Genomic DNA, 12,884 nt, shown 5'->3' with positions numbered 1-12,884 from the left:
GTGTCAAGACCTTCCTACCCACTGATACAGCCACCCACGACTTCATCTACCTGTAGAGGACTAGTGTGGTTTTTGGTGCACTGTGGATGATTATTTTGTGCATTGTTTAAAACCACTTAAACTCTGCAGACCCGGTACCGGGTCCGTGACGTCATCGACTTTCGCTTTCAGATTTAAAGGGCTAGCGTTGCACCAGACCCCCGTAAGTGGTGTCGTTTGAAAATGTGGAATCTATATTTTATGCACATATGCATCACTTTGGTTTTTATTCTACTGTACAAAAGTTATTTACACTTAAATACACAGTATTTTTGGATACCTGAGCTGGGTATTGAACATTGGTTCATTTTCATATTTTTTCATATGACACGTGTACAAGTTATAGCTCATATGAAAGTTCTTGCCGGTGCTCATACGGTTCTAGCATTCTTTTTACTGAATTATATTCATATGCCAAACAGTTGCCGAATGAATCGCGGTGTTTCCATGGTGCAGAAGTGAAAACAATACATTTATGATCAAGAAGCAGCCCCAGATAGCACAGACAGCTGTCATCTCTCACCTTATGCTGTGCGCTTCAGGGCCATTCTCCTCTGTTTTTGAGCTGATGTGCATAAGTAATCTTTTATATGTCTGATGTGCTTCAAACACAGTGAATTATGTTTGATCAAACAAAAGAATAGTGAAACATGTAAACAAGGATCGGTCTCTGTGGCTTGTACAGCACCTCTCATCAGTTGGAATGCTTATTAACTTGGAAAGTTTATTCGCGCTGCAGTCGTTCAAGTTAGTGTCAGTCACAGCAGGCTGTCATGTACTGTTTGTGTTCGGTTCACTGAATCACGCATGCGCAGCATTATCTGTTCACCGCTTCTCAGTGTACCGTTCTAATAACTGAATAACTCAGTGTATGCTGGTTTATTTCGAGTCAGAGGACATATCAGGCATGTTAAAAAGTAAGTAGTTTGTAGATAAGTGTCGATGTTAATCGAGATGTGAATCATTTCAAATGATTCAGTTTGATTTGGTGAATCAGCTCAACCAGTTCAGTTCAAAACGAAGAGTTCGTTCACGATCAGGATCACTAGTACAGAAATAAAAGCCATTATTGGACACAAATGTGTTAAATTAATACTTTTAAGTGTCTACTCGGGTCGTATTTAATGTGGTCACCGTGCCGCTGTCATGTCCAGCCATTGTTTTTGTTGCGGGAGCAACAGTGAGGATGACTGAACTGGCTTGATCTGGCCAACAGCAGCAGGATTACAGAGTCTGAGGTGTCGTATGGGTCACACAACGGCAGCGTGAAAGTACAAAGATTTACATCTAAAAGGCTTACATTAGGCTTATGTATTAAATACATTTACAAAGACGAAAACGAAGAACGTTTTTGCTGTAATTTTAGTTAGTCTCCGTTAGTTTTTTTTATGTACACAATATTCAGTCAGTTTTAGTTTTATAAAAAAAAACGGTCCCACTTTATATTAAGTGTCCTTAACTACTATGTACTTACATAAAAAAATAAATACAATGTGCTTACTGTGTTCATAAAGTATTTGAGAACACTTGTGGTGCTCTTGAGTTGGGATATGGGTTGGGTTATGGACAGGTTTGGGGGTGTGGGTAGGTTTAAGGGTGGGTTAAGGTTTAGGGAATGGTCAGCAGTGTATTTACAAATGTAATTACAGAAGTTAGTTACAGATGTAATTACATACAGGTATTTAATCAAGCATAAGTACACAGTAAATACATGTATTTACACAATAAGTACATTGTAACAAACTATTAATTAAGCCCACTTAATATAAAGTGGGACCAAAAAAAAACTCTTGTTTTTATTTTTATTTCAGTTAACTAAAATTTAAATTTTAGTTTTTGTTTTTTCGTTAATTTTCATGAACTATAAATAATCTTGAAACACAGCTACTGATTCATCTGACGCATTGTGAACTACATAAATGCATGACATCAATCTTGCGGAGACATGTGAAATCACAGATTTGCATATTTGAGTCTGCAGTTTAAAAAACCAAACCATTGAAAAGCAGAAAGAAACACTCGCGGTGAGATTCAGAGTATGAACACAGCAGATCTTCAGCAACAACAGACGCAATCCTGGCCATTCAGAAACATCCCTCTGTAAATCCCACAGCATTTACACAAAACACTTATCACCAGCAAATTAACATTAAAATTCCCAGCAGCTTTCCACCGCTGCAGGTATTTGCTCCGACAGGACAAAAGCCGAGCGATAAAGAGCAGTGGGCGACTGAAGCTTGCAGGAAATACTTTTCATTCTTCCAGCGATTGCGCAGAAAAAGGCTTAAAACTGGCAAACAGCGGGCCGAGACGCTGCTGTGCCTCCAGAGAAATCAAAAGCCGGTTTAAATAACACGTTAATCACCCGAAATCTGCTCACCAGATTATGAGTGTGAGGACAGACACTCCAACAAACAAACACACACACACACACACACGCTCGCCTTCAGAAAGAGAGGAATCTGCATACAAAGGAGCGTCGGTTCTTTAAAGCGCATTATATTAAAGCCGAGGAGGAGGAGGAGGATAACAAGCACTTCAGGGTGAGTTGGCACGAGATGAGCATCCATTCCCGCACACAAACAGCCTTTTATTTCCCCAAACAACTGTGTCATCAACACTAGCATCAGATGGCAGCGCCGCTAATCTGCTCTGCAGTCTCCACATGGAGCAGCGTTGGCGCTCGCTGTCGCCCTAAAGGGGGAGTTTGCACACAAATCCACACGCTGTCCTTGTTCTTCATTCATTCTGAGTCACTTATTTATCAGGGGTCGCCACAGCGGAATGAACCGCCAACTATTAAAACATATGTTTTATGCAACGGATGCACTTCCATTCGCAACCCAGTACTGGGAAACACCCATACACACTGTTATCATAAGCGAATGCACCGTGAGGTAACAAGACTGTGTGGTGCAGTGGTTAGCACAGTGGCCTCACAGCAAGAAAAGGATTCGTCCACCTCGCTGGACAACATAGATATATGCACTAGATGTCGCCTGGCCTATTGTTGTCTCATAGATATATACACTAGATAACGCATAGGGACCCTGAGCATGCGTCAATAGCGCCGCCACATTGGTACAGTGCTCCCAGGACAAATGTCATTCAACCACATTAGTCAAGACAGAGTTATTACGTGAAGATGCGGGACTTTAGTGCTGTCTACGTGTGTAGTAACGAGCAAACAAAGAAAACAAAGCACAAAGGCAGAACATTTCATAGGTAATATTAAGTTTTCTGTTTTTGTATGTTCTGAACTTTTGTGCTAATCAGGTAACGTTATTGATGATAACCGACTCGCACTAAACACTCGGCTTATGCTAGTTTTGTTGAATAAAATCAGCAAACAATGCAAAAGAAATATGACAACGAGATGCTGCGCTGCCAGAAACTTGTATTATTGTCGGATAACGTTAGTGAAAGAGTCGTTCGGGGGATTCATTCACAAACGAATCGCTCCCTCCGTCAGTATGAGCAGTGAAAGCAGGAGAGGAGCTGTGTTTCAGGACATGATTAGATCAAGTTTCACAGGCAGGGTGGATAGTACATTTCTGTACACACAAACACAAGCTTTTTGTCAGGAATGCCCGTGCGGTCACTGATCCATCAATGTAGAAAAGTGATGGAAAATTATAATTTTCGTAATTAGAAAAGAAAAATTACACACTAACATCCAGGAAAACTCCCGATCATAGATATATGTGTGTATATGTGTATATCTCTGGCTTTGGATGGCCACAGTCCTCCGCTGTAACTTTGGTCCCGCATTCATTTCAAAGGAGCGCTACCCTGTAGCAAGATGGCGGCGCTATTGACGCATTCCGTCCAATAGACAACAATAGGCCAGGCGACATCTAATGTATATATCTATGTTGTTGTCTATTGTACGGAATGCGTCAATAGCGCCGCCATCTTGCTACAGGGTAGCGCTCCTTTGAAATGAATGCGGGACCAAGGTACAGTGGAGGACTGTGGCCATGCAAAGCCAGAGATATACACATATACACACATATATCTATGATCGGGAGTTTTCCTGGATGTTAGTATGTAATTTTTCTTTTCTAATTACGAAAATTATAATTTTACATCACTTTTCTACATTGATGGATCAGTGACCGCACGGGCATTCCTGACAAAAAGCTTGTGTTTGTGTGTACAGAAATGTACTATTCACCCTGCCTGTTAAACTTGATCTAATCATGTCCTGAAACACAGCTCCTCTCCTGCTTTCACTTCTCATACTGACGGAGGGAGCGATTTGTTTGTGAATGAATCCCCCGAACGACTCTTCACTAACGTTAGCTGACAATAATACAAGTTTCTGGCAGCGCAGCATCTCGTTGTCATATTTCTTTTGCATTGTTTGCTGATTTTATTCAACAAAACTAGCATAAGCCGAGTGTTTAGTGCGAGTTGGAGCTGCTTTGCCGTATGGTGAATGCAGTAAGTGACTGTTATCATCAATAACGTTACCTGATTAGCACAACAGTTCAGAACATACAAAAACAGAAAAAACTTAATATTACCTATGAAATGTTCTGCCTTTGTGCTTTGTTTTCTTTGTTTGCTCGTTACTACACCCGTAGACAGCGCTAAAGTCCCGCATCTTCACATAATAACACTGTCTTGACTAGTGCTGTTGAATGACATTTGTCCTGGGAGCACTGTACCAATGTGGCGGCGCTATTGACGCATGCTCAGGGTCCCTATGCGATATCTAGTGTATATATCTATGGCTGGCCAAGACTCAAAGGTCCGAGTCAGTAAAATGATCCAAATTTCTTATCAATGAAGAGAAATAGCACGCACAACCACATGGACGTCACTGACTGCATGTAAAGCAGCGGCTCTCTGTGTGTTCCACTGAAGACAGACTGCAATCTGGGTCTGAAATGACAGGAGAGTGCATAAAAGACTGCGATTTCAATTTGAGCTGATCTATTCCTTTAAGCCAAGGCTGATTTTCATCTCTGCCGCCCCACGGGCCAAACAAACCCTATAACGCCGCAAACCAAGCCCATCAAACTGGGCCTGGAGGTCTGCTAAAGGTGTCAGCGGCCGCAGATTCATCACCGCGCAGCACACGCACACACGCATAAAACCAGCCTCGTAAAAGCAGATCTTCAGCTGGGACTCACAGAGCAGCTCCTCAGCCCTTAATATGAGGATAAAGAGCACAGCAGAGAGAGTAAATCCTGCTTCATTCAATCCCAGAATGCCAGAGTCTCCACTGAGAGACGACAGAGCCGCATTCAGGAGACTCCTGCACATCCAGGACTTCAGGAGGAGGAGGAGAGTCAGCTTTCATCAAGGAGAAACACACATGCAAACATACATACAAGGACACACACATGCATGCAATCATGAACGCACACACACCATATGTGCACACACACACATCACACACAAACACAGACTCACTTACACCATACACACTAATGCACTCTCATGTACACAATCACACAAACACATACTGTACACACAAATATTCACACACACATACACACACACACACATTCATTTACAGACAAACGCTGACAAACATACAGAAAATCACCCACACACACTCACAAACACCTATATGCTCAAACAAACACACATGAACGAAAAACACACACTCACACACAAACAAACCATGCACAATACACACACACATACACACCGAACATGCACACGCACACATAAACAAACACATATGCACACATGCAAACATGGAGACACACATGCATGCAATCATACACATACACACACACACACACACACACGCACGCACACACACATGCAAACATGCACGCACACCAACACACACATACACACACGTGCACACATGCACACACACATGCATGCAAGCATAAACACATATGCAAACACACATGCAAACACGCATGCAAACATACACATACATACACACACACACACACACACACACACACACACACACACATGGACACACACATGCATGCAATCTTAAACACACATGCAAACATGCACGCACACAAACACACACACACACACACACACACATACACACACACACACACACACATGCACACATGGACACACATGCATGCAATCTTAAACACACATGCAAACATGCACGCACACAAACACAAACACACACACACACACACACACACATGGACACATACGTTTGCAATCATAGACACACATGCAAACATGCACGCACAAGCACACTCACTTACACCATACAGATACCCACACACACACACACCCACATAAAAACCCACACAGACAAATATACACACACCATGCAGACACACATAAGCACAAAACACACACACACAAACACAAACGGACATGCCAGTACACACATGGGCAGATACACAAACACAAATACATGCTCAAACAAATAAAAACACACACTTTTACACACAGACACACACACACACACACACACACACACACTTAGCCAGACATTCTGACACTTTCTGTGCATTTACACACTCTGCTGTCACATCACTTCTCCTTCTTCTGTCTTTCTCTTTACGCGAGCGCATTACACACACAGATCCCCTGTTTTCTGTCGTGACACCCTGAAAGTGACAACATTTCTGAGAAATGAAGAGCGATCTCCTCTCATTTTCTCAGTTTCCACACTGACTGGAGTGGCGACTGTGTTTCAAAGCTGTTATGTTGGTTAACGTTTACACAATGATCTCGCTCAAGGATCAGATAATAAATCTGGAAATTAGGGATAACAGAAATCAGACCTGCCAACACTCCCGTTTTTCCCGGGACCCATCTCCCACCCATCTCCTGTAATGTTCTGTCTCCCGAAAAACTCCCAGAATTCCACCCCCCTACCCCCTCTTTCTGGCTTTTTGGTTCAGTCCCCATGCGCACCGAACCCAATGCGCAACCATCTTCATAACCTTCATAACTTATTATTCTCTCATTCATGCATAGTTCTGATAATGTGAATGCATGAACCGATAAACTGATCAGTAATGGGGACTTACGGATGTTTTCTGTGTTCTCCTGCACCACGTCTGTCTTCAGCAGGTTGTCTGCGAGTACGAAGGCGCCCTGCTCCACCGTGTCCAGCAGAATCGTAGCAGCCCTCAGCTGCTCTCCGCTCGACAGCTCCATCCACGCAGCCCGAGCCTGAGGCTGCAGCAGGTTGTTCACCGTCTCCACCATCGCCTGCAGGACAACAACCAGCCGTCAACGTGATGACAACATAACGGCAACATGATGACAGCATAATGATAACATCACATCAACATACTGACAACATCACATCAACATACTGACAACATCATATCAACATACTGACAACGTCACATCAACATATTGACAACATACTGGCAACACTTGGGTAGATCTCCGGACACTGGTGTATGCAGCAGTCAGTCAAAACAGCTACATTTCTACTCTTTATATTATTAATATTATAAATAATAATTTCAAATGAATAATTTCAAGCTGGACATATTTTTTGTAGTTACTGAACAACACACATAAGGTATTTAAAATGCACAAAACTATAGTATACAGTCCTATATATAAAGAGAGATGTACAATCATATAGTTGTGCAACATACAAGAGTAATTTCAGACAAAATTATTTTTATAAACCGTTTCGTATATATATACAGTATATATATAAATATATATATATATATATATACACAAGTTATGGACGGCGCGGTGGCCCAGTGGTTAGCACTGTGGCCTCACAGCAAAAAGGTCGCTGGTTCGAGTCCCAGCTGGTCAGTTAGTGTCTCTGTATAGAGTTTGCATGTTCTCCCTGTGTTGGCGTGGGTTTCCCCCACCGTCCAAACCAGCCTGACCTCACGAGGAAACGTAAGTATTTTACGTTTTGTCACTTTAGTGTCTAATTCATACGAATTTGTTCAGTTCAGTTGTACGAAAATGTACGAAAAGAGGCGTTGCACTCAACCCCATCCCTAAACCCAACCGTCATTGGGGGATGAGCAAATTGTACTAAATTGTACAAATTAGATCGTACGAATTCATACGAATTAGCCACTAAATCAAAAAGTTACGAATTGCTGTGAAATTTTTGTTGGTCCAAACACATGCGCCATAGGGGAATTGATGAACTAAATTGGCCGTAGTGCATGGGTGTGTGTGTGTGAGAATGAGAGTGCATGGGTGTTTCCCAGTACTGGGTTGTAGCTATAAAGGTATCCGCTGTGTAAAACATATGCTGGAATAATTGGTGGTTCATTCCGCTGTGGGAACCCCTGATGAATAAAGGGAATAAGCTGAAGGAAAATAAATGAATGAATGAATGAAGTATTTAGATAATAAATTATAAACTATATATATATATATATATATATATATATATATATATATATATATATATATATATATATATATATATATATATCAGAGGTCGCGTTAACTGAATATTTTCCGTCATTGACTGATTTTTTTCAAGAGTGGCGGAAAAATCTGAAGGTGATTCGTCATTTTGATGGATTATGCTGTGGGGGATCTATTGTATTTGCTGCTAACTGTGATTCCCACTCCTGTCCAGTTGATGGCAATTGTCCTGGTTTTGTCTCCTCTTGTCACCACTGAGTAGTTGCAAAAACAGACGAACCTGCTAACACTCCCGTTTTTCCCGGGATTCTCCCGTATTTCAGACCCATCTCCTGCCGGTCTCTCGTATCATTCTATCTCTCGAAAGACTCGCGGAATCCATGCTCTTCGTCTTTTTGGTACAGTCCCCATGCGCACTGAACACAACGCGCAACCATCTCCATACCTGCTCTGCGCTTTTGAGTTTGCGTGCACCACACCTACCCCTCCCGCTCTTCACTAGCTGAAGTGGCTCTAGTAATTCCGGTCTCCAGTGTGGCAGCAGAACGCGGCTTCAGCCTCCAGAACAAAAATAAAACTATCAGGAAAAGTTGACTTTCGGAGGCAAAGACACAGAATTTAATGACAACTCCCTCTGCATCAGTCTCCCTTGATGCGTTTAATTACGCACATGCAAGCACCCAGTTCAGGTTGACGCAGGAGGAAAATATGAGTAAAGGCAGATAGGAGTTTTTATTTGTTTGTCAAATAAATAATTAAATAATTTAGCCTATATGCTCATTGTGCAAGTTCATTATTAAAATATGAATGAAAAAGCGATATGCTAATTAAATGATGTCAATAATAGGTTGTGACGGAATTTTTACCACCCTCTACAACAATGACAAAGTCTAACGCGACCTCTGATATATATATATATATATATATATATATATATAGATATAGATATAGATATATATATATATATATATATATATATATATATATATATATATATATATATATATATATATATATATATATATATATATATATATATTTATTTATTTATTCATTCATTCATTTTCTTGTCAGCTTAGTCCCTTTATTAATCCGGAGTCGCCACAGCCGAATGAACCACCAACTTATCCAGCAAGTTTTTACGCAGCGGATGCCCTTCCAGCCGCAACCCATCTCTGGGAAACATCCACTTACACATTCACACACACACTCATACACTACGGACAATTTAGCCTACCCAATTCACCTGTACCGCATGTGTTTGGACTGTGGGGGAAACCGGAGCACCCGGAGGAAACCTACGCAAAGGCAGGCAAAACATGCAAACTCCACACAGAAACGCCAACTGAGCCGAGGTTCGAACCAGTGACCTTCTTGCTGTGAGGCGACAGCACTACCTACTGCGCCACTGCTTTTATATATATATGAAAAATATGTTTGTAGCACACTCCTGTCAATGTCAAAGAAGCAAAGTTAAAAAGAAGCAAATCCTCTTTAGCATGACTTTACGTCTAAACTGCTGGTAATAACATGACAGATGGTAAAACACACACACACACACACACACACATTTAACACCTGCCTCTGGGTTTCTATAATGCGGATATTAGTAGGCAGTGCTGTGAGACTTTCAGAAGAAGTGGACGCTCTGCAGAAACGCAGCTCCGCGCTAAAAGCTACAAATTGGGATGAGAGGCGTACAGCTGTGGTCCATCATCCAGCCTTTTAATAATGTTTAACTTCCATCATCAAAACCTCATCACTCGGCTCAACACCACTACCGCCAATTAAACATTTAAAAGGCTACAGGCGAAAAAAGCGCTTGGAATGCTAATAGGCCTAAACATGTGCAGCAAACGCTATAATAGCGGCGGGGAAACCTCCGTTCAGCCGTTTAGACTGAAAAGGGAAGGTCAGGAGAGATGAAAAAGACGTGGAGGTTTAGGAAAACGATAACTTTCACTCGCATCACAAAACTTTTTATGAAGAGATGCTGATTTGTGCTCACTTCAAAGACGAAGGCTGAAAGACCACTTCAGAGGAGTTTAAGAAACCCAAACTCACTGGAAATATGTGCCTCAGCCTACGTATCTGCAAAACGTTAAATATTTACAATTTCATTGCACATTTCAGATAACAAATCCACTAGAGGGCGCTGTTTAAATGTTATCAAATCTGAAATACGCTACTTAGGACACATTTTGCTGTGCGTTTAAGATGACAAATCCACTAGGGGGCGATGTTTTAATGTTTCCGAATATGAAATACATTACTTAGGGTACGTTTTGTTGTTCATTTCGGAAGAAAAATCCACTAGAGGGCACTGTTGCAATGTTTGCGAATATGAAGTTACTTAGGGTACGTTTTATTATACCTTTCGAACAACAAATCCTCTAGAGGGCACTTTTTCATTGTTTGCGAATCTAAAATAAGTTACTTAGGAAACATTTTGTTGTATGTTTCAGATGACAAATCCACTAGAGGGCGCTGTTTAAATGTTTACAAATCTAAAATACATTACTTAGGACACATTTTGTTGTGTGTTTAAGATGACAAATCCACTAGGGGGCGATTTTAAAATGTTTTCGAATATGAAATACATTACTTAGGGTACGTTTTGTTGTACATTTCGGAAGACAAATCCACTAGAGTGCACTATTTAAATGCTTGCGAACATGAAGTTACTTAGGGTACGTTTTATTATACCTTTCGAACAACAAATCCTCTAGGGGTCACTGTTTCAATGTTTGCGAATCTAAAATAAGTCACTTAGGGTACGTTTTGTTGTATGTTTCAGATGACAAATCCACTAGAGGGTGCTGTTTAAATGTTATCAAATCTGAAATACGTTACTTAGGACACATTTTGCTGTACGTTTAAGATGACAAATCCACTAGGGGGCGATGTTTAAATGTTTCCGAATATGAAATACATTACTTAGGGTACGTTTTGTTGTTCATTTCGGAAGACAAATCCACTAGAGGGCACTGTTTCAATGTTTGCGAATATGAAGTTACTTAGGGTACGTTTTATTATGCCTTTCGAACAACAAATCCTCTAGAGGGCACTGTTTCAATGTTTGCGAATCTAAAATAAGTTACTTAGGGTACGTTTTGTTGTATGTTTCAGATGACAAATCCACTAGAGGGCGCTGTTTAAATGTTTACAAATCTAAAATACATTACTTAGGACACATTTTGTTGTGTGTTTAAGATGACAAATCCTCTAGTGGGCGATTTTTAAATGTTTCCGAATATGAAATACATTACTTGGGGTACGTTTTGTTATACATTTCGGAGGACAAATCCAATAGAGGGCACTGTTTCAATGTTTGCGAATATGAAGTTACTTAGGGTACGTTTTATTATACCTTTCGGACAACAAATACACTAGAAGGCACTGTTTTAATGTTTGCGAATCTAAAATAAGTTACTTAGGGTACGTTTTGTTGTATGTTTCAGATGACAAATCCACTAGAGGGCGCTGTTTAAATGTTTACAAATCTAAAATACTTTACTTAGGACACATTTTGTTGTATGCTTAGGATGACAAATCTACTAGGGGCGATGTTTAAATGTTTCCGAATATGAAATACATTACTTAGGGTACGTTTTGTTATACATTTCGGAAGACAAATCCACTAGAGGGCACTCTTTCAATGTTTGCGAATATGAAGTTACTTAGGGTACGTTTTATTATGCCTTTCGGATGACAAATCCACTAGAGGGCACTGTTTCAATGTTTAAAAATCTAAATTACATTACTTAGGACACATTTTGTTGTGTGTTTAAGATGACAAATCCACTAGGGGGCGATGTCTGTCTGTCTGTCTGTCTGTATATCTATCTCAATGTCCTGTTATTGGTGAGTTTGGGTGTAGCAGACAGTGAGAGGTGTTGTAAATGAGCTGCAGTGTCACAAGAAACACTGTGATCTACAAGAAATCGTAATCGTCCTAAAAATAAGCTGCAGGTGAGCTGATCTTCTGCTCATCCTGACAGCAGACGCCAGTTTTCCTGACAGCTTCACCCTCATATTCCAGCAGAAGAACACGTGCGGAGCTCAGACCACAGGAAATGTGTGTGTGTGTGTGTGTGTGTGTGTGTGCGCGTGTTCTGACATTCATTCATTAATTTTCCTTCTGCTTAGTCCCATATTCATCAGTGGTCGCCACAGGTATGATCCGCCAACTGTTGCAGCATTTGTTTTACACAGCGGATGCCCTTTCAGCTGCAACCCAGTACTGGGAAACACCCAAACAAACTCATTCACACACAGACATTACACTACAGACAATTTAGTGGATCAATTCCCCTATAGCACATGTGTTTGGACTATGGAGGAAACCCACGCCAACACGGCGAGAACATGCAAACTCCAAACAGAAATGCCAACTGACCCAGCCGGGACTCAAACCAGCAACCGTGTTGCCCCTTTAAATGATGTTAAGAACTTATAAAACATGTGATCTGCAAATACAGTTTAAAAAAGAAGAAATAAAGCCGAGAGCGCATTCAGCAGACACG

The 12,884-nt window shown here is 41.0% G+C and overlaps 1 protein-coding gene across 50 annotated transcripts in view; it reads right to left on the bottom strand.

The window, feature by feature from the left end:
* LOC101882941 (adhesion G protein-coupled receptor L3) overlaps window positions 1-12,884 on the bottom strand; it is a 404,469-nt gene that overhangs the window by 65,810 nt on the left and 325,775 nt on the right. For all 50 annotated transcript variants that reach the window (XR_015496553.1, XR_015496550.1, XR_015496551.1 and 47 more), the window contains one exon: window positions 7,023-7,206. Coding sequence is in view for 46 of the 50 variants with exons in the window: in XM_087262380.1 (XP_087118506.1) it covers window positions 7,023-7,206 (184 nt within the window). In the remaining 4 variants the exon portion in view is untranslated. The remainder of the gene's footprint in view (window positions 1-7,022; window positions 7,207-12,884) is intronic.

This window comes from Danio rerio, chromosome 7, assembly GCF_052040795.2.
Source record: "Danio rerio strain M-AB ecotype USA chromosome 7, GRCz13ab, whole genome shotgun sequence".
Taxonomy (NCBI): domain Eukaryota; kingdom Metazoa; phylum Chordata; class Actinopteri; order Cypriniformes; family Danionidae; genus Danio; species Danio rerio.
This window is presented reverse-complemented; position numbering and strand designations above follow the sequence as displayed.